The sequence below is a fragment of the Mandrillus leucophaeus genome, unplaced genomic scaffold, assembly GCF_000951045.1.
Source record: "Mandrillus leucophaeus isolate KB7577 unplaced genomic scaffold, Mleu.le_1.0 Scaffold327, whole genome shotgun sequence".
In the NCBI taxonomy this organism is placed as follows: domain Eukaryota; kingdom Metazoa; phylum Chordata; class Mammalia; order Primates; family Cercopithecidae; genus Mandrillus; species Mandrillus leucophaeus.
In genome coordinates, this window is record NW_012103443.1 from 2542781 (window position 1) to 2564460 (window position 21680).

Here is a 21680-nt window from a genome sequence, read left to right on the forward strand (position 1 = left end):
GAGGTGTGTATGCAAAGCTGTGTTCTAGTCATGTGCAGTGGGACATGCCCAGAAGGACATGTGTCTGTCCACTGCAAATGGGGGTGGGCAGTGACGACTACCTGGTCTTTCATGAAAGCTGGTTTGAGAGAAACCACAGTTGGTAAAATTTAGTAACTTAAGAATTCTTATCCAGAAAGTCACTCTTTGGTGCTATTGTCTCTCTTGCCCTGCAGTCCTGTAACTATGGCCTAGGCTTAGTATCTGAGGCAGAATTAGCGCATTTGCCAGGGCTAATAATGATTCTGCTCCAATCCCTGTGTATATTAGTGACTTGCTGGCAGTACTGGAATGGAGGAAATAATATGAATGCTTCAATTATCAACTATTAGTTGCTTTTTTTGTGAACTAGTGTGCAGTATGTGGAGGAAACATATACTAGTCTAGTGCTTCCTAAGACTAAATGGAGAATCGTAATTCTCAGGCATGTGATTGAAATCTTCTTGCTTCTTCTAATACAGGAAATAAAGGCACATACAGGCTTGTTCTCCGTGTCATCTGTTACCTACCCCTGCTGCACTGGCACTTAAATATTAAACAGATGCCTGCAGGACAGCAGTTGGTGTTGTTAAACCCATTTCTGTGACCAACAGTCAAGCTAATCCTATAAGAGTTGCCAGCCATTGGTCATGAGGGATTCTGCTAAACTCTGACCATCTCCCAGAACAATCATTATGTGCAGTAGTATACCTAGGAAAGGACAGTTTAAACAGAACAAGTTTTTATTCGGTTGCCTGTGTGTTGGGTGGTCCCTGCTATCCTAATAATGTGGTTTCAGATGCTATTTTAAACTGAGATGTTAAGATCATTAATTTGTGACTAGACAACAAACTAGTAAACTTAAATAATGAGAATAATAAATAGAGCCTGCCTGGACTCTTTCTTAAAGCTTCAAGATGTCTTAGTTTCATGATTCTTTGTTATTAGAACAAGTCATCAACTAACTTAAAAGTAATTCTTTTTAAAAAAAATCTGTGCAAATATGTTATCTTGGTAGGCACTTGAACTTTCTCCTGACCGTATCCATAGGGCTGCTATCAAATAGATGTTTGTCTGTCATTTCTTGCTTTGAAGAACTGTTCTTTTTCTTATGCTTAATAGATTATGAATTGCACCACCCTACGTGATTTTGGTTTTGGCACTTGGATTTTCTCTTCAGTGGTTGAGTGCTATTGTGAAGGGTTTTAAAATTCTTTCTGTACTAACCCTTGATCTCCAAAATGCCATTGATAAAAGAACAGAAACACTAAACAATCACATTAGAATCTATCAAATTTGTGCTCAGGTCATGTTAGCAGTAGGTCAGAACAAACTGTGTTTTCCTTATCTGCAGAAAATTATGCTCATTTAGAGTGTGGTTGCCTAAATATGTGGTGACTCAGGAGAAAATATTTTCTGTTATATTTTTGGTGTTTATTTTTCCCACGAGACTTCGTAATTTTCTCCTGTTCCTACTCTCCCTTTTATTTCCCTTTTATTAGATTTTAGTAGGATGGGAAAAGAATGAGGAAGAGATGCTTTGTGGTCTAGTCCTCACATTAACAGACAGTGATTACTGCTGGGTGAGGGGCAATGTGTTAAATTACACAAATAATTGATTATGATTATACCAAATTTAATTTCTAAATATAGCTACTAGAACCGGAATATGGAACACGAAAATATCATAAATTTTTCTGTTTCCCCCAGATTTTCTCAGTCTACCCTACAAACAGAAAACAGTAGGAAAATGTTTCTTCCTTCAAAGAGTTCCTAATTTTTTTATTCACATTTTTATTTGAGAATGTACAGAGCTATACGTAAAGGTTGCTTCATTTATTTAGCTTTGGAAATAGATTTTTAATTTTGAATTGGGATGTGTTTAGATATGCTGAGACTTGCAAGCATTTTAGGTAAAAAGGGAAATATATTGATAAACCTAATAATGAGATTTCATGAGGTAGCCTGTTTTTTCTCCCCTCTGTGCACCTTCATGCCTTGTGAATGGTACCTGGGGCTTGCTTCTTTGCTTGTAGGCCACTGTCTACCTGGCTCCTTGCTGACTGCTTTTGGGGCAATACCTTGGAAAGGTAATTTGTTTTATAGCTTAAATAAAAAGTCTTACCTTAGGATTAGCAGGGAACAAATAGAACTAAGACTGAGATTGAGATGATACTCCATGTAATATGGGGAGAAATCTGCAGGGAGAAGTCAAGTGGACACTGAATACTTTTTTATGATGCATGGTTCATTCTCTGGTAATTAAGTTTATGCATATTGTCAGGACACGGTATCCAATTTAAATTTTCTTTTTCCTGAGACTGTATAGGATATAGCATGTTTGCCTTTTGTCCTCATTTATATGCTCACTCCTAAGATGATCTGCACCAACTGGAAAAAGAGGGAGCTGGGGTTTTACATTTGGGGGACCTGGAAATCCTGTACTGATGTTTTCTCTGGGTGTTCAGATGCCCTAAGAGGCAATTAGAACTAAGAACTGGCAAAATCTTAGCTAAAGGAGACCTCTGATTAAAGCTGTGTTAGGCCATGTTAACCCTTTGCTAAGTTAGCCAGATTTTAACAGGCTGCACCAGAACAGTTTCTGATGTTCATTCAGTGGTCCTGAAGAGTGGCATTTTCTATTAATAAGCTTCGCTTAGAAATAAGTAGCTATTCTAAAACAGTGAGTAATTTTGTTTGCCAAAGCCTCGGCCTCCCAGGACCTGTGACACATCTTTGGAAGGCACATTTAGAGCAGGCCTAGCTCTCTCCATTTTGACATTTTGCTACCATCCTTAGGAAGAAACGCAAAGGAAACTGGTCCTCTGTGAATACAGTGTGTTGATTATGAGTCCTTTTTTAAAAATCAAGATATAATTCAATTCACATGCTGTAACACTCGCCCTTTTAAAGTATATAGTTCTGTGGTTTTTAGTATATTGGGAAGGTTTTGCAAAGTATTAGCCCTAATTCCAGAACATTTTCATCACCTCAAAAAGAAACTGTGTAGCCTTGAGCAGTCATTCCCCATCCCCTCTGCTTGAGCCACTAATCTACTTTCTTTTTGGGGTTTGTTTGTTTGTTTTTTGAGACAGGTTCTCACTCTGTCACTCAGCCTGGAGTGTAGTGGCACGATCTCTGCTCACTGCAACCTCCGCCTCCTGGGTAGCTGGGATTACAGGCACTCACCACCACGCTCAGCTAATTTTTGTATTTTTAGTAGAGACGGGGTTTCACCATCTTTGCCGAGTAGCTGGGATTACAGGCCCTCACCACCACACTCAGCTAATTTTTGTATTTTTAGTAGAGACGGGGTTTCACCATCTTTGCCAGGCTAGTCTTGAACTCCTGACCTCGTGATCCACCCGCCTTGGCCTCCCACAGTGGTGGGATTACAGGCATGAGCCACCGCGCCTGGCCTAGAGCCACAATCTACTTTCTACCGAAAGTTCTTTTGTATGTTACAGTGAAATCTCCTGTCTCTAACTTAGTAGCTAGATGATTTGGGGGGTGGTGCTTCACAAATAAACTCTTAAGGTTGATTTTCAACTTCTCACAGGAATAATCTCTTTGTTTCTTATTTTCTATTTATCACTTCCAGGCCCCTGTGTAAAGGGAAAGGTGCTCTGCCTAGCCTCTGAGTCCACTTCACTTTTACTGCTTATAATAAAATTTACCAGTTATCTAAAATACTAAATGTGCGTTAATGTGCAAGAAGTTGAGTCTGATCTGATAATGAAATGAGTTTATGGCAACCACCCTTTTGAATGCCAAGGCTAGAATCACCTGCAAGAGCGCTACAGTTCCTCTCAACCTTTCTGTTCTTTAACTTTTAGAATAGTTAGAATTCAAATCATGTAGGACTTTGTCGGTCAAAACCAGAAAAACAAGTAGTTTGGATAGATGGCAGGCTTGGATATGTATGTGTCAAAAATGTCTTAAATAAATACTTTGGATTCCTGCTCATGGCACTAGTGTGAAATCCGTAAGTTTGAGAGTTTGGAAGGCAAGTGGGGATTGATTTAAAGGGAGAGGAGAAGTACGAGTTCTTAGCAGTTTTCCTTGACTATAGTGGAAAGAGTAAGACATTGAGAAGCGTTAACGAAATGGGAGGTATGTAAGGGAACCGCTGGGGGAACCTATGGACTGCTCACTGGGTGCCTTGGCTGGTAATACAAATTTACTAGCTGAAGGATTTTGTCTTTGTTGCTTAGCTCTCTTGGACTGCCCCAGAATGGCTTAAAAAATGTGAGTACTAGACCTTCTCCCAAAGCCTCCACTGTTTGTGTTTGTGTAGCTCTGTTTTTCAGTCTGCGTACTATGTGTGACTCTCTTTGTAGAATTGCTCAGCAAGCAGTACCAAAAGCTGGTATACCTCCTCTAGGGCCACAGTGATGGGGAGCAGGGAGGGTGGACTCCATAGAAACTGTGGATATTAGAGTGTGTGGATGTTGGGGAAGCTGCTGAGTATATACAGAAATCGAAACTGCCAGAGTTGGGATTGATTGTCGGAGCCTTTTACAGTAAGAGGTGGTAATCGTTTAATGTGGGTGCCCTTTTGTCTTCTGCTGGTCTGGTTCTCTTGGAATATTATAAATGACAGGTGCTGGAGGCTTGGAATTCATGTGGCTCTTCCTCCCTCGATTGACAGATTAAACAGAAATGCATTATTTGGTATAAATGAATCAAAATGTTGTGGTTTAAAAAGTTCTTTAAATAGAATTGAGTTTGTTTGAAACACGTATGCCCTTTTTGAAAAGGTTAATTTCCTTCAAAGATGGTTAGGCTTTTCTGTTTAGACAGAATAATAATAAGCCTAATCTATTAAAACATTTTTTTCAGGGAGAGAGGAGGGTATCTACAGAAGAATATTTTCATCTCCATTGAATAATGCTTGACTCCCTTCTCTTCTGTTTTTAAAATTCACGAATCCCTCTTATTGACTTCATCTCTAAAAAATTCCGAGTAAGGAAATAAAGTGAAAAATAAAGCCCCTCTCACCCCCCTTTACCCCTCACCCCTAGATTCCCACTACCTCCTAATAACTAGTTTTCAGCCATTTGGTGTAATTTTTTTTTTCTAGTAATTATTCAGCTATTCAGTGAACATGTGTCCGTGTACATTTGTAATGCCTTTTATTTTTTATTGTATTTATTATTTTGAGACAACATAATCTCTGTCAGCTCTGTCACCCAGGCTGGTGTGCAGTGACATGATCTCAGCTCACTGCAACCTCCATCTTCCGGGTTTAAGTGATCCTCTTGCCTTAGCCTCCCGAGTAGCTGGAACCACAGGCGTGGGCCACGATGCCTGGCTAATTTTTTGTATTTTTGATAGAGACAGGATTTTGCCATGCTGCCCAGGCTGGTCTCAACTCTGGAGCTCAAAGTGATCCACACACCTCTGCCTCCCAAAGTGCTAGGATTACATGTGGAAGTCACTACCTGGCCCATAATGCCTTTTTAATGGCGTATCCAAACCTATCCAAACCCTTTAGGTGACATTATAAAGAGGTGATATAATTTTACTTTTAAGTGAGTTGAGCTCTGCTTCAGTAAAAAAATGTTGCCCAGATATTTTAATTGTAAACCTTCGAGATGTAGCAACCTGTGAGAGTTATCATGAATTTATGTACATAGCACAGGACTGGACCCGTCTGCTACATTAGAAGGATCTTTCTGTATTCTGGTTATTGATTCGGGACAGTTTCATAAAAACTGCAATGTGATCTTTGCTAATTTCTTTGAAGTATCACTTTAAGAATAAGGACCACACATAGTGAAGGGGGGCCTCTTTGGCATAATAGTAATATTCATTTCTATAGACTCTGCTGAATTCCTCTGTTTTGCATTTCTTGAGTGTGTTGGTTCACAGCTAAAAATAGAGCTCTGTTTAAAATGGGTACCCTTTCCGGAAATAAGAACTATATTTCAATTAGTAAATTTCCTGTTTCCCTAACGTGTTTTGTTTTGTTCTTTCCTTTTTTTTTTTTTTTTTTTAAACAGCAAGCCAGGGCTGAGCAGGAAGAAGAATTCATTAGTAACACTTTATTCAAGAAAATTCAGGCTTTGCAGAAGGAGAAGGAAACACTTGCTGTAAATTATGAGAAAGAAGAAGAGTTCCTCACTAATGAGCTCTCCAGAAAATTGATGCAGGTAAATTATCTTTTCTACTCCCTCATCTTCCCTGCCTGTTTTCCTCTCTAGGAGAAAATGACTTTGATATGGCACTTTACTTGTAACATTTGCTGATGAGGTTGTAGCTTAAGTTCTTTGGAGATTCACAATACCAGGTAAGGGTGGCAATGGTGTAATAGTCAAGACTGTGGTTTTCTAGCTCATCTGCATATGTTAGGTAAGCTATTTTGTACCCTGAGCATTTCTAAAAAATTGCTGATGAGCGCAAGATCTTGGCATGAGATGTTGAATGTAGCATTTTGGAAGTATGGGGACTAATGCCAAATGTGAAATTTTTCTCCTTTTATGTTGAGTCGATAATAAGTACATAAACTTTTTGGCAGTCATAGGTGGGTCTTTTGCACTAAAATAGGATATAAAGTGAAACATCTTTAGGAAATAGAAAGGTATCCATGATAGTTAAAACTACCCGCAATCAACCATGTTCAAATGGGTGAGTAATATGTTACTGAACAAATATCAGACTGCTATTAAAACTCAACATTGATCGCAAGTAATATATAGAAGGTGCCACACACAACATATAGGAAGGTTTGATTTCTCTACTTCAGAGGCTCATTCTCTCCCCCTCCTTTTTTTCCCCCCCTTCAAACCTTACTGGTAAAATACAAAGTAAAATTTGCATAGGGGAAATATCTTGTGGGTTAGTATGAACTTAAAAATAAGTGGGATATTGAGTTTTCGTTATTTAACATAGCTTGTCCAAAATAGTGAGGAGGTATAAAATTATCAGAACATTATTACCATTTTGTCTTTAGCTGTCTGTGAAACAACCCCATATAGATATTTTGACATCATCAATAACAATTTCATTAATTTGCTTAAAGTATATATATTAGTGAGGTTGTAATAAGAAGTTATTTGAGGCTTTTTAAAAAATCTTCCTAAGTTATTTTCTTACCTCCCCACATAGATGGTCCTGTAAGAGGATACTGGAAACTCTGATGAAGAAACTTTAATGTTAAGACCATAACATGTTCCAGGCAGCTTTTACCCCTGTCTTTCTATTAGTCTCATTTTTCTACCTAATTACTGAATAAAGATACTTTTAATCTTGCACAAGAGTTGGTTTATATGGTAGTTCCTGAAATGTGAAGAACAGGTACCCAGGCATTACTGTCTAGCAGAGATTTTTGGCAACATTTTTGTACTGAAAGTTTTTGTTTACTCATTTGCATTGTGATTTAGAGAGAAATGGATGGAGAAGGTTAGTTTGACCTTTTAGTATATCTCACTGGGGCAGCATTAAATGACTTATTTTACCTGGTGCTTCTAGAATCATGGGGATGTAATTATGGTTTGTTTTTCCTAAGTGTATGTGTAATCAGGTGCCATAATTTTTGAGACTGCAAGAAACTTTTTTTTTTGTTCCAATTTACATGGTTGTTTTTTGGAGTCTTTAGCCAAAGTACATTATAGGACAGTCAAGACCTAGCCAGATCATGTTCCTTTTCTCTATTATATATCTCCAGCATGAGTGATTGTATAGTCTGTAATTGACCTCTCATTCACTTATGTAACGCACCTACCTCCCAAGGATATTGATGTTCCTTAAAATAAGATACTGAAAAAGAATGAAAACATAAGAACATAAGAATGAAAACATTAAAAAAAATGAAAACATAAGAACATAATGCAACAGCAAAGGAAGTTATTTATAGTTGTATACTTGGTGTAAGAAGGCTTGAACTTAAAATTGAAGCTCTAAGCATCCTCTGAATATTGCTATGATGTAGAAATATAGTGACTGTGTTTTCATAATTCTTATATCTAAAACAGTATTTCTCGGCCAGGAGAAAAAAAGGTCATAGACTAAAAACTTGGAAACATTTTTCAGTGGATAGTGGATCTTTCTAAAGGGATTGAATGGTATATAAACAGAACAAAATAAACTGTTTTTACCAAAAGTGGTATACAATGTGTAGCCATAGCCTTCAAGCGGGCCTGTCTTGTGTTTGCCTTCAGCCAAAAGTAAGGGCATAGTATGAAGGTGTGATTCTGTGAAAACATTGTTTGAGGATCTCTAGATGGGTCTGTAGCTTGTTGGTGATTCAGCTTGTAGAATCTGGACAGATGGATGGTTAGCATGTCCCTGAGACAATTTGTCATGCATCCTAGCTTGGTTTTTAGGCTTTTTATTTTAATGTTGTGGTAAAATTTACATAACATAAAATTTACCACTTAGGCATTTTTGAGTGTGCAATTCAGTGACGTTAAGCATTTTCACCTTGTTGTGCAGCCGTCACCACCATCCATCTCCAGAACTTTTTCAAACTGAAACTCTGTGCCCATTAAACAATAATGCCCATTCCCTTCCCCTGGTCTTTAGGTGTTTGAAAGGAGATGGATAGCAGGTAGTTTTAGATTCAGGTCTCTGGCAAGTTCTGAAGCTGTTGCCATTCTGAGGCATGATAGGAGATCTGTTGCCTTAGACACCAGGTATCACAACATGTCTATTTTTTGATAAGTGCCTAAGAACCCGCCCTCCATTGTTGGCCGATTGAGGGATATCATAGCTGTAGCAGGGGAAGGGCTCTTCAGCCTATCATACTCATCCCTCAGGCTCCCAATATGTATTTCCTTAATAGGCTTAACCAGTCTTTTGTTGAATGCCCACATTTTCTGCCACCCAGCATGGAAATACTGTTTTCCATCTGGAAGATTTTTGGACTACTTGATACCAATAGACTTTTTCAACTACGTAATTATTTTAATATGGCTTTCTAGGATGTTTGTTTCTGCATAGGACCTTGCTAAAAAAAAAAGCCTGCTAAGAGAAATCATGCTACAAGTGTCACCCACAGACAGATGGGTGCATTGACCTGTTCACTATGAAAGTGTTCAACATTTTTCACCCAAAGGCCACTGAGAGACTATGGACAGAGCAATTTTTGTTTTGTCACAGTGCTTTGACTTTTATTTCTGATACTGATTGGACAATGCTTTTATGTGCATTTCAAAGGGATTCTTTGATCCTGAGAACAAAATGAGACTTGCTATAGAAGAGACGTGTCCCTTCCTGTCTGCTATGGCCAAGTTGGGTATCCAATACCTTTAAAAAATGAAATCAAGTTTAATTCAGTGTACATAAGAGTAAATCCCTTTGCCCTTTAAAAGATCCATTTTGGGAGATGGCTTAAACACCTCCATATGTTTTCATCCTCACCAACAGAAAAACACACACAAAAGGGAGCATGCAGCTCTTCTCCCTTGCTTTTGTGTCTATCCAGTACAGACACAACATTGTATCTTTATCTCATGAGAACTCTTGACTGAGAAGTCTACATCTCTCTGAGACCAGGCCATGGGATTCACTACCTTATTGGTGAGACATTGTTCCAAAAAGAACTCTATTGTTTTTGTTTAACATGAACCTACATTAGAGCTAAATTCTACTCTCGAATGCCTTGAAGAGAGGTTGTGCTTTAATCATTATTTGTAATTAAAACCTGTAAGAAGCATTTGTGAGCAAACTTATCAGAATTTTACATACAGGCTGAGCGTGGTGGCTCACACCTGTAATCTCAGCACTTTGGGAGGCCAAGGTGGGTGGATTACTTTGATGCCAGGAGTATGAGACCAGCCTGGCCAACATGGCGAAACCCCGTCTCTACTAAAAATACAAAAAATTAGTTTGGTGTGGTGGCACACGCCTGTAATCTCAGCTACTCAGGAGGCTGAGGCAGGATAATTGCTTGAACCCAGGAGGCAGAGGTTGCAGTGAGCTGAGATCATGCTGCTGCACTCCAGCCTGGGGGACAGAGTGAGACTCTGTCTCAAAGAAAGAATTTAATATACAGTAAGTCCTCACTTAATGTTGCCAATAAGTTCTTAGAAACTGTGTCTTTAAGTGAAATGACGTACAATGAATCTTATTTATTTCTTTGTTTATTTTTGAGATGAAGTCTCACTCTGTCACCTAGGCTGGAGTACAATGGTGTGATCTCGGTTCACCTTCCGAGTAGCTGGGATTACAGGCACTCGCCACCATGCCCGGCTAATTTTTGTATTTTTAGTAGAGACAGGGTTTCACCACGTTGGCCAGGCTGGTCTTGAACTCCTGACCTCAAGTGATCTGCATGCCTTGGCATCCCAAAGTGTTGGAATTACAGGTGTGAGCCACCACTCCCAGCCTAGAAACTTTTTTAAAAAATGAAAAGAAGTTTTACAATAGAGGACTAGTAGAGTGAATCATACAAAGACTGACAAGACAGTTAAGCTAATCATTAGAGCATTCTGATTATACTAGTTCTTAATGATGTGGGCAGTCCAGAATCCCCTGCCACTTGCAAATGAGCCTGACTCTGCAGGAGGCTTCATGCACTGCTGCCCATGACAAAGAGATGCTACTAGCATTGCAGGACTCTGAGCTCTCTAAGTCAAAGACACAGAAGGAGGTGGTTTCAAAAGGTAAGGACAAACCAGGCATCAGAATTGTAAAATTTCCTTTTCAAGAAATAAGATGCTTTCTACTTACAAAAGTATCATGTTGCTGTTACAAAATTAGAAGGAATACGGCACAAAGAAAATAAGATAACTTGTAAGTTCAGCACCCAAGTATAATTACTCTATAACATTCTGAAGAATGGCCTTTTAGACTCCCAGCTGCTTGGGAGACTGAGGCAGGAGAATGGCGTGAACCCAGGAGGCGGAGCTTGCAGTGAGCCGAGATCACGTCGCTGCACTCCAGCCTGGGCGACAGAGTGAGACTCGGTCTCAAAAAAAAAAAAAAAATTCTAATTCCCCTGGCAAACTCTTAACCACCTATCACAAATGCTTACTGGAAGACTTATCAATTATCTCAGACACTGAGATTGATAATGGTTTTAGGAATTGTGGATTTTCCCACCTGCTTTTATGCAGGGCCAAAGCCTCAACTTGACTTTCTGCTCTTTGGGAGCACACTCAGCTTGTTCTGGACTGTCTACACTGTTCTCAACAAATACCACTACCAAAAGTTAATAAACTCTTTTTTTAACCATAGATTACGACTGGGTTAAGAAGAGTACTGCATATTACATATATCTTAATCTTTTCAATCTAATCCAGCTTGCAGATTTCAGACCTTAAAATAATCAATAGATTTGTAGTACGGTACTTTCAATTCACGTTTGAAATAGGATCTGATTCTCAGAAAATAATGCTGCCCCAACTATAATAAAAATTATAGCCATATCCTAATAAAGGGGACACATTGATGGTTGGAAATACCTAAGAAGAAAAGTCCTGGATCTCTTATTGAGGTGATATGGCTTATTTTTATTGTTGTTGACTTGGTTCCTGAGGTAAGAATGCTTCCTGGAACTAAAGTAGTTGGAGTTTTTCTAGCATCTATGGAAAGACGATAGAGGACAGGAAGGAAGTTGTGGGCAAAACTGCTGCTGAAACTACCTCTGCCAAATGATTTATAGCTGAGCAGCTCAGAAGGATATCATGCAACAGAATTATTCTTCTGTCTCATTTACACAGAAATAAAATGGGGAAGAAGAATTTCTAAGTCTCCAGATTTGCCTGTTCATCTAGACAAAGGGCTTAGCACTTCGTTTGCCTTCTTTCACTTGTCAATTCTGGAGAAGTGGTTTCTCCTTGCAATACCATCTTACTGGATCCCTTCTTTTCTAGAGTGTATGCTTACTTAACCCCAGAAAGAGTCTCTTTCTGAGTAGCATGACATTTCTGCAGGCAAAGGGAGTGAGTATAGACTCCCAGTTCTCTTCCAGCATGTACACTAGAATCTGAAGCATCCTCTTCGCCCTCGCTCCCCTTCAAGTTTCCCAAGCCACTAAGATGGCAGTGAAATTATTTTGTTTATGCAAGCAGCAAAATCACATGTCAAGCTGATAAATAATGTATGAAATTTCATTTAGTTAATTTTAAAGGCACCAAGACCGTGACGCCATTGCATCCATTCAGATGAAACCTTGGTTCTCCCTGTGGTAGGGCAGAGATCTAAATGAAATATGTCCTTTATATTTAGATGGCTAGATCTGTGGCCCTCCTGGCTTGTTTCTCAGGGCCCTTAATAGTGATCAGAGAAATTTGCTATCACAAAATAGCTTTCAAAACAGTTGGAACAGAGCTTTTTCTTGTTGTTTTCATTCCAGATTACCTGAACCTCAGCTTTGTCTGATCTTTTCAGGAGCAAGAGGTTCACAGATTGCATTCACAGTGTGTCTACAAAGACCTACTGGGTTGTTTTTAATGCATTTTAAATACTGCAGCCACCAGTGGCCAGATTATAAGCCAGAATTCTGTTAGTAGCATGGCAAAAATCTCTCATCACAATGTCATTTGTTATGAGTAGATAATATAATAAACCTGACATAGTTCTTCAGTGTTGAAATTCCTGAGTTTCTTTTAAAGTGTGTGTGCATGTGTGCATGTACTAAGGTTATGGCTAGATGTGATGTGCTAACACAGGTTCCAAAAAAAAATCTTAAGGACAAAAGTAAGGGCTCAAAAGCTTCCCATGCTGACTTTTTTGACATAAAATGTGAGGAAAAGTAGGTAGGGGGAAAAAATAAAGGTAGAAGAAAAGAAAGATAAAAATAATTAGGTGAAACTGGAGTTAAACTTGCTTTATTTACCAAAGTAGGTTGGAGAAACATTGTTATTTCTCGTTGGAAAGGTGAATCTTGTCTATTGAAGGATACGAGGCCCCACTATCGATGGACCCTAGCTATCACTAAAAACAGTTTTAAAATAACTTTAAAACTTTGTAGTTCTAAATGTTACAATGTTTTGCATTTCATTTTTAAATAATTTACAGTCAGCCCAGTCAGTAATTACTTTAAAATACTGAGTTACATCCCGCTGCTGTCCTTACCTTCCTGTTTCCTCCATTCATAAACTTGGTAAGAAAGATGAGGCCTTTTATTTTAATTTTCAATAATACCTCATCTTAGAATGAATTCTTTGGGCTAAACACTCTTTCTTCCTCAGGAGAAAATGCCAGTTTTTACAGAATGGATTTTTCAATATGCCAGAGCCTAAAAGGATTTCTTTTCTTTTTCTTTTTTATTTTATTTTATTTTATTTTTTTGGAGACAGAGTCTCTCTCTGTTGCCCAGGCTGGCATGATCTTGGCTCACCACAGCCTCTGTCTCTTGGGCTCAAGTGATTCTCATGCCTCAGCCTCCTGAGTAACTGGGCTAATTGTAACTAGCCCAGCTAATTTTTTATTCTTTTATTATTTATTTTTTAGTAGAGACAGGGTTTCACCATGTTGGCTAGGCTGGTCTTGGATTCCTGACCACAAGTGATCTGCCTGCCTCAGCCTCCCAAAGTGCTGGATTATAGGCATAAGCCACCATGCCCTGCAAGGACTTTAAAAATCTTTTCCATGGAGCTTTTTTTTTTTTTTTTAAATATTCCTCCTAACCAGATTTTTTTTAAAGGTGTTAATGCTTTTACTGGCATCATGCTCCTTGAAATCCAGGAAACTCAAACTTAGCTCTTTAGGTATTCCAAGTAGATAGGAAGTCTGATATTATCCTGAAGGCATCTGCTCAGAAGTGAGGGCCTGACTCTGGTCCTCGGTGTTGCTAACAAGGAACCAAAATAACAAATAACTAATTTCTGGAAGAACATAGCTATTTCTTCTCTTTATAAAAGTTATGTTGTGGCTTTTCCTGTAGAAAATAGCAGATTAGATAACTCAGACATACCTCACTGAAGATAAACAAAAACTTAACAAAATCCTTCTTTGTCAAATAATTAACATGATAGTGAAGAACTGTTGGGCAGAGATCTGAAGGAGGGTGGGAATGAAGCACCCAAAGCTGCTTTTATTCAGAGGGCACTTGGAATTCATCCAGAAACACCTGAGATAGTGAATTGTGGTTTTGGTCGTTGTGTGGAGCTGGGGCTGTAGAAGTCAGTTGATTGCTTTTGGTCAAAGTTAAGAGAGAGTGATCAGTCAACCCTAACTCAAGCTGGAATCATGAAGGGCTGCATCCTTAGGCTAAGAGTGAACTAGTTTTGTATCAGCTGGGTAAATCAGAGACACAAGGCTTTGATTTTGGATTAAGATAGACCCAAACATGGTGCTCAGCCAAAGAAAATGGAATTTTCTGGAGCAAGTTACTGTCATACTAGGCTACAAGCTTCTCCTGCCAATAAATTTTCAAATACAATATTCAGCCCATAGTTAAAGATCCATGCACATGAAGATATGAGATTCTATGAATGTAAGTGACCAGAAATAACAGAAATGGACTTCACAGATACTTCAAATATTAGAATTACCGGGCATATACTATAAAGCAACCATGCTTACTATACTCAGAGAAATAAAAGCCGACCTTGAAATCTTTGGCAGGAAACCGGAAACATATCACTTTTCTTGTAGACGTTCAAATGTTAACTGAAAAACTAGTGAATAACTATATGGAAATGCATTTGAAATTTGTATTATATGGACAAATTCTTAGAAAAACATAACTTTCTACAGCTGACCGAGGAAGAAAAAGAAAACTGTCTTCTGTCCTGTAAAGAAATTGAAATAGAGATCAACAACCTTCATAAACAATGAATTCCAGGTCCAAATGGTTTCATTGAGAGTTGTACCAAACATTCAAGGATAAAGTAATTTGTCTTCCGGCCGGGTGCCATGGCTCACGCCTGTAATCCCAGCACTTTGGGAGGCCAAGGCAGGTGGATCACGAGGTCAGGAGATTGAGACCATCCTGGCTAACACGGTGAAACCCCGTCGCTCCTAAAAATACAAAAAAAAATTAGCCAGGTGTGGTGGTGGGTGCCTGTAGTCCCAGCTACTTGGGAGGCTGAGGCAGGAGAATGGCATGAACTCAGGAGGCAGAGCTTGCAGTGAGCTGAGATCGCGCCACTGCACTCCAGCCTGGGCAACAGAGCAAGACTCTGTCTCACAAAAAAAAAAAAAATTTTGTCTTCCATAAATTCTAAAGGGAACAAAATGGGTCCCCAATATATTTTAAGGGTAACATAACCTTTAATGCTCAAACTTAAGTGTAGTTCAGAAAAGGCAAATTGCAGTGCAGCCTCAATCATGAGCAAAAATCCCAAACACAATATAAGTAAGTGAAGTCAGCAATATATTAAAAGAACAATGCACTATGACCATGTTGGGTTTATACAAGGAATGCAAGTTTAGTTTACCAGTAGAAAATCAGCAAGTGCAATTTGCCACATTCACAGAATAAAAAGAAAAAGTCATGATCATGTTAATAGATGGAGAGAAAGGATTTGATAAAGTGTAACAATTCATGATAAAAATCTTAGTGAACTAAGAATAGAACTTCAACCTGAATTTTTTAAAAAGTGTTTACATAGGCCGGGCGCAGTGGCTCACACCTGTAATCCCAGCACTTTGGGAGGCCGAGATGGGAGGATTATTTGAGGTCAGGAGTTCAAGACCAGCCTGACCAGTATGGTGAAACCCCATCTACTGAAAACACCAGAAATAAATTAGCCAGGTGTGGTGGCGCACACCTGTGGTCCCAGCTACTCGGGAGGCTGAGGCAGGAGAATCAGTTGAACCAGGAGGCAGAGGTTGTATTGAGCCAAGATCGTACCACTGCACTCTAGCCTGGGCAACAGAGTGAGACTCCATCTCAAGAATAAATAAGATAAATAAAGTGTTTACAAAAAGCCTGCCCAAAACATTGTGTTTGATTATGAAAAGTTAACTTTCCCTTTAAAATCAAGAACAAGACACGGATGCCTGCTGCATTTACCTATATTGATTTTTGTTGTGGATTTCTAGCCAGTGCAGAAAGGCAAGAAAAAGATGTTAAGGATTAAAAGGAGGAACTAATGTTGCCACTTATTATTGTGTAAGTGAAAAACTTTTAAAACTTCAGAATCTACAGATAAGTAATTAGAATTCTATTTTCTCACATGAAAAATTGTATATCTGTGTACCAGCAATAAGCAGTTAAATGTGAAAATATGAAAGCATCAAAAACCAAGAGAAGCGATTAAGTGCCATGGAAAAATATAAAACACTGTAAAGGGCATAGGGACAGTTGAAATTTTAAATAAGTTCAAGTCATTAAGGTAATATTTAAGCAAAATCTGGGAGAAGCAGCAGCTAGCCAAATAGATTTTCATGGGAAGAGTATAGTAGGCAGAAAGAACAAGAAAGTGCTAAGGCCTTGAAGTAAGATTGTGCCTGCCATGTTGGAGAAGCAGCAGAGAGACTGATATGTTTAGGTTGACATCATGGGGAGAGAAGAGTGATAGATGAAATTGGGAGGTAATGGGTCTGGAGGCTTGATATGATAGAGGTTTGGGAACTGCTGTTGGCACTTTGGCTTTTATTCTGCATGGGAGCCACCACAGGGTTTTGAGCAGAGTAGCAGAATGATCCTAGGTGACTCTTAAAATGATTGATTTGGTTGCTGTGTCATGAAGAGATTATGGAGTGGGGGCCAAGGTGGGAGCAATGCATATTAGAAGGATATTCAGTAATACATGCCAAGAGATGGAGTGGATTTTTCAGGGAATAGTAGTGAAGATGGTGAAACTTTGAATTCTGGGTACATTTTGAAGAAATAGCCTCATAGGATTTGTGGATGGAATAGAAGTGGTATAGAAAAAAAAGGATCAAGAAAGACTTAGGGGTTTGAGTCTCAATGACTGGAAGAATAGTTACCATCATTTAAGATGGAAAAGACAGCAAGTGGAGTATGTTTGGAGTCGGAAGGTCGGAAGTTCACTTGCAGTGTCTGGGCTTCCAAATGGAGAGAACAGACAGGCAGTTGGACAGAGGTTCTGACTCTCAACAGAGAAGTCGGGGCTAGAGATATAAATTTGGGAGTGTTTTCTTTAGTAATTATTTAGTGCCATGGAAGTTAGTGCTGTTACTCAGGAGGTGTGCCCAGAGGAGAGGACCAGAGACATATAAGGAAAACGCAAGGATGAACCACAGAATGGGAGAAGAGATACACACCATATGTAATGACAAAAAGCTACAAATCAGCAAGAAAACAAACAACCCAGACAAAAAATGGCAAATGATTTAAGCAGACTCTTCACATAAGTACATGGACAAAAAGCCAGTAAACAAATGGAAAAAGTATACAACCTCATTAGTAGTCAGGAAAGGTGATTTAAACCACAACAACAAGATACTACTAATAAATTCTTATGCATTGCAGTTAAAAAACTGAAGTCATTATACCCATTTGAAAACAATTTGGTAGTACCTAATTAAGTTGGAAATATTTATTCTGTATGACCCAGTGGTTTCACTCCTGGGCATATATCATATTACATGTACATGTGTACCAGATATGTAGAAGAATGTTCTTTGATCATGATAAAAAAACTAGAAATGGCCAGGCGTGGTGGCTCACGCCTGTAATCCCAGCACTTTGGGAGGCCGAGGCGGGCAGATCACGAGGTCAGGAGATTGAGACCAGCCTTGCCAACATGGTGAAACCCCGTGTCTACTAACAATACAAAAATTAGCTGGGCGTGGTGGTGCCTTCCTGTAATCCCAGCTACTCGGGAGGCTGAGGCAGGAGAATCGTTTGAACCAGGGAGTCGCAGGTTGTAGCGAGCCGAGATCACACCACTGTACTGCAGCCTGGTGACAGAGCAAGACTCTTTCTCAAAAAAAATGAATAGAAATGACCCAAGTGCCTGTCATCAGTTGAGAGGATTGTGGTATAAATAGCTGGATTCTGTAAAGCAATGAAAATACAAACCACAATTAGTAACAAGTTCATTTAGCAGAAGAAGCTGGATATGAAAGAATGCAAAACCTAGCAAGACTAATGTTTGGAAATAAATGAATACATAGGTTGTTTAAAAAAAACAATTTTAGGAAAAATGTAAGGAAGTAAATACCATAAGAATTAGGATATTGATTATGTCTAGGAGTTGGAGAGGGTCTGTAAACAGGAAGAGAAACAGGGGCTTTGGGGCAGACCATGATATATGGGTGATGTCATAGATCTTGATTAATCCACCCCCACCCAACCGTGGTTTTGCTTATCCTGAAGTGAGGGTGTTATCATTTATTCAATCAGTATTTGCATTCACAATGTATTTTCTATATTTTGGAGTAGGATCAAGGAAATCCTAGTCACTGCCCTTCTTAGAGCTTGCAATCCTGTAAAGAGTGATTGAGAATGTACCCAAGTGTTCTAGGATGGCAGCACACATCAGAGATGAGGGCAAAGGTTTTGAAGCCAGGGACCTCAGTTTGAACCCTGGATTTACCCTTTACCTGTGAAATTTCAGGCAGATCACCTAACCTCTTTAAGCTGTGGTTTCACTCTTTGCAAAATGCAGGTAACAGTTTCTACTGTAGAGTTATGAAGATTCAACCATCAAGTACGTTGATGTATATAAAGTGCTTGACACGTAATAATCACCCTGGAGAATTAGCTGACTTTACAAGTAGCTGATGGAAAAGATATAGAAAAACATCATGAAACAGACATTAAAATGCACTTGAATGACAATGTGCTTCTCACACCTTAAAGGAGGATGAGTGTACATTATGCTGAGGGCCTGGGGGAAAGCACTGGGGAAGTCTTACACTATCACCCCGTCTCGGTAAATTGAGGGGAGGGATTCAGACCCTATAGGCAGAGGCACAGCATGAGTGGGGCATGTGGGCAGAGTGAGTGGCATGGTTTCTGTAAGAGTGATCCAGCATGACTAGCAGGTGTTGTGATCTAGAAGCCCCTGGACCAGTATGGTCACCAAAAGTGTTTGGCTGGCATGATGGGATTTTTTTTTTAAGAGTCTAGAAAAGGACATGAGCTTTTCCTTTAACCACAGTAGCCACCACTCCCTGGCTTAAACCCGTCCATTCTTTGTTTGCTGCATGCATGAACCCTGAAGGCATTTATGCTTGCAAACCTTGGACTGTCACGTCAACTGAGTGTGAAAATAGCATGAGGAAGGTGTGGGAAGCTTGCACGGGGGGGGTCATGGAAGGACTTGAATGTTATGCCAGTGAGTTTGGACTTAGTCCGCAGGTAGTAGGGAGCCATTGAGGGTTTTGAGCAGGACATTGAAGTAATAGGACTTGTGCTAGGATGATCGACAGTGGACCTGGGGAGATCCAGTAGGAGGTTTTGGCAGTAGCCCAAAGGAAAAGGAATAAAAGGCCTGAACCAGACTGGGGCCATGAGCACATAGCACACACAAAGGAGAGTGTGTGTGGGGGACAGCTGTTATGGAGGCTGACTGCATGGGCCTTGGTAACTCATGAGATGTGAGGCATTGACCCAGAATACTGGTACCAGTAACAGAAGGGGAGGAGGTGGAAATAAGTGTGGGCCCAAGAAGCCCTTAGTGATGAAGTACTGAGTTTGAGGTGGGAGTCTGAATTTTTGCTCAGTAGAACAGCTGACAAGTCGGTTCTTGAGAGACTTTCTATGTTCTGAGAGAGATTTTTGAGCTTTTTTCCAAAGCTCATATTAATAACATTATGATTGCTTTTGACAATCTAATGGCTTAATGCAGTTATTGTCCTGGGCTGGCCTTTACTTGGTCCAATGCAGGTAGCTCATTCCTTGGTAATTTTCAGTAAACCAAGGATGTTAGTTGTGGTACTGGGAGTAATAGAGATATTAGTTGACTAGTGAAAACAAAGCTGGGGGCATGGCATCTCAAGTTTCTTTTTTTTTTTTTTTTTGAGACAGAGTCTCGCTCTTGTCAGCCACGCTAGAGTGCAGTGGTGCGATCTCAGCTCACTGCAACCTCTACCTCCCAGGTTCAAGTGATTCTCCTGCCTCAGCCTCCCGAGTAGCTGGAATTACAGGCATGCACCACCACGCCTGGCTAATTTTTTCGTATTTTTCGTAGAGACAGGGTTTCACCATGTTAGCCAGGCTGGACTCAAACTCCTGACCTCAGGTCATCTGCCCATCTCAGCCTCCCAAAGTGCTAGGATTACAGGCGTGAGCCACCGCGTCTGACCTGGTTTATTCTTAAGTTGTCTTGAAAAACCTGGGTCCTAGGGGTAGTGGCTAGAAGCCTTGCTTCAGTTGTCAAGGACTGACTTGACAACAAGCCCAGGCTTGCAGATTGACATTTCGTAAAACCTGGGAAAAGCAAACCTGCTGCATGTTGGGTGGGAAGGTGCTCTCAGCATCCAGCCTACACATGCACCTGTGGTACCTGTTGGAGGAGGTTCTCCCAGGTAAATGATTTTCAGTGCCTCTACCTGCTAGAGAGAATTTATTGAGAATAAAAAGTCATTTGGTGCAGAGTTCTTGAATCTATTATGTAAAAGGCCTGGTTCATTGAAGTGGTTCCAGAAATCCTTTGTAAATTATAAGCACAACAATTATTGGTAATTGGATGATGCTTAAGGCTAGCCTGCTTAAGATCAAATTAATGCTACACTTGTGTATTTCATTGGGCTGGAAGTTTACTTTGAGACTATATAATCAGTGGATGATATAAGAAAATGCTTGCTTTAGTACTTAGAATTTAAAATTATACTGATTTATAATTGAGTATATAGTTGCATTTTCATTTACACCCTTTTCATTTAGGTTAATATATTTTTCTTGTTGGATCCTAAGGAACAAACTTTTATGTATATAACCCTAATTCCATTGAAAATGTGATCTGCTGAGGGATCATTGTTGTATAATGTGATTCTGATTCCACAGGGATATTTTTATTAGTGTTAACATATAGCACAAATAAGGGTTATAAAAGTGTTCCATAATCTTTGGGATTGGCTTTATAAAAAATGTATTTGTTGAAAATTCTGATTTTTGAAAAAAGCTTTTAATCTGCCTAGGCATCTAGCTTTATATATATTTAAGGCAGACACATGAGTTTCATTTCAAAATATTAATCAATATGCTTGTTTGTTATTAGATGGAATAATTTTTGTTCTAGTTCAGGATCTCTGACTTTATTGGAAGATTTAAAGTTGTTCGTGTAACAGTACATTAAGACCTATGATTATAAATTTAAAGTCATGCCTAGAAATGTTTGCCCATATTGAAGATGGACATCAGAGGTGAAACTGACAGCTAGTCTTGAGTCAACCTGCACTAGGCTTCCCAGGATTTTTCTATCCGTGGTGCCATGAGCTATAACTTTAAAATAGGCAAGTCAGTTCAGGGTGGTGGTTCAAATCCTATTGGAACCATGTTGCTTGAGTTTACATGGTATCTGTTTAAAAGAGAATATCTGAATTTTTCTTAGACAAACTATATGAAACAAATTCTGTAGTTATTAGTTCTTCAAGGTCCCTATGCACATTTGCCTCCTACCTCTTGCTCATCTTAACCCTTGTCTCATGATTTTAAGGGACTGAGGTACTTCTGTGTTTCTCTCGAGCAAGCTCTTTTTTTTTTTTTTTTTTTTTTTATTGAGACGGAGTCTCGCTCTGTCGCCCAGGCTGGAGTGCAGTGGTGTACTCACGCTCACTGCAGCCTTGACCTTCTGGGCTCCAGCAGTCCTCTCCCCTCAGTCTCCTGAGTAGCTGGGACTACAGGTGTG

At 39.4% G+C, this 21680-nt stretch overlaps 1 protein-coding gene across 1 annotated transcript in view; it reads left to right on the top strand.

Moving 5' to 3' along the window:
- The window catches only part of CCDC6 (coiled-coil domain containing 6), a 117598-nt gene that overhangs the window by 50064 nt on the left and 45854 nt on the right, over nucleotides 1-21680 (top strand). Inside the window, exon 2 of the mRNA XM_011988327.1 lies at nucleotides 6024-6173. Coding sequence (XP_011843717.1) covers nucleotides 6024-6173 — 150 coding nt within the window. The remainder of the gene's footprint in view (nucleotides 1-6023; nucleotides 6174-21680) is intronic.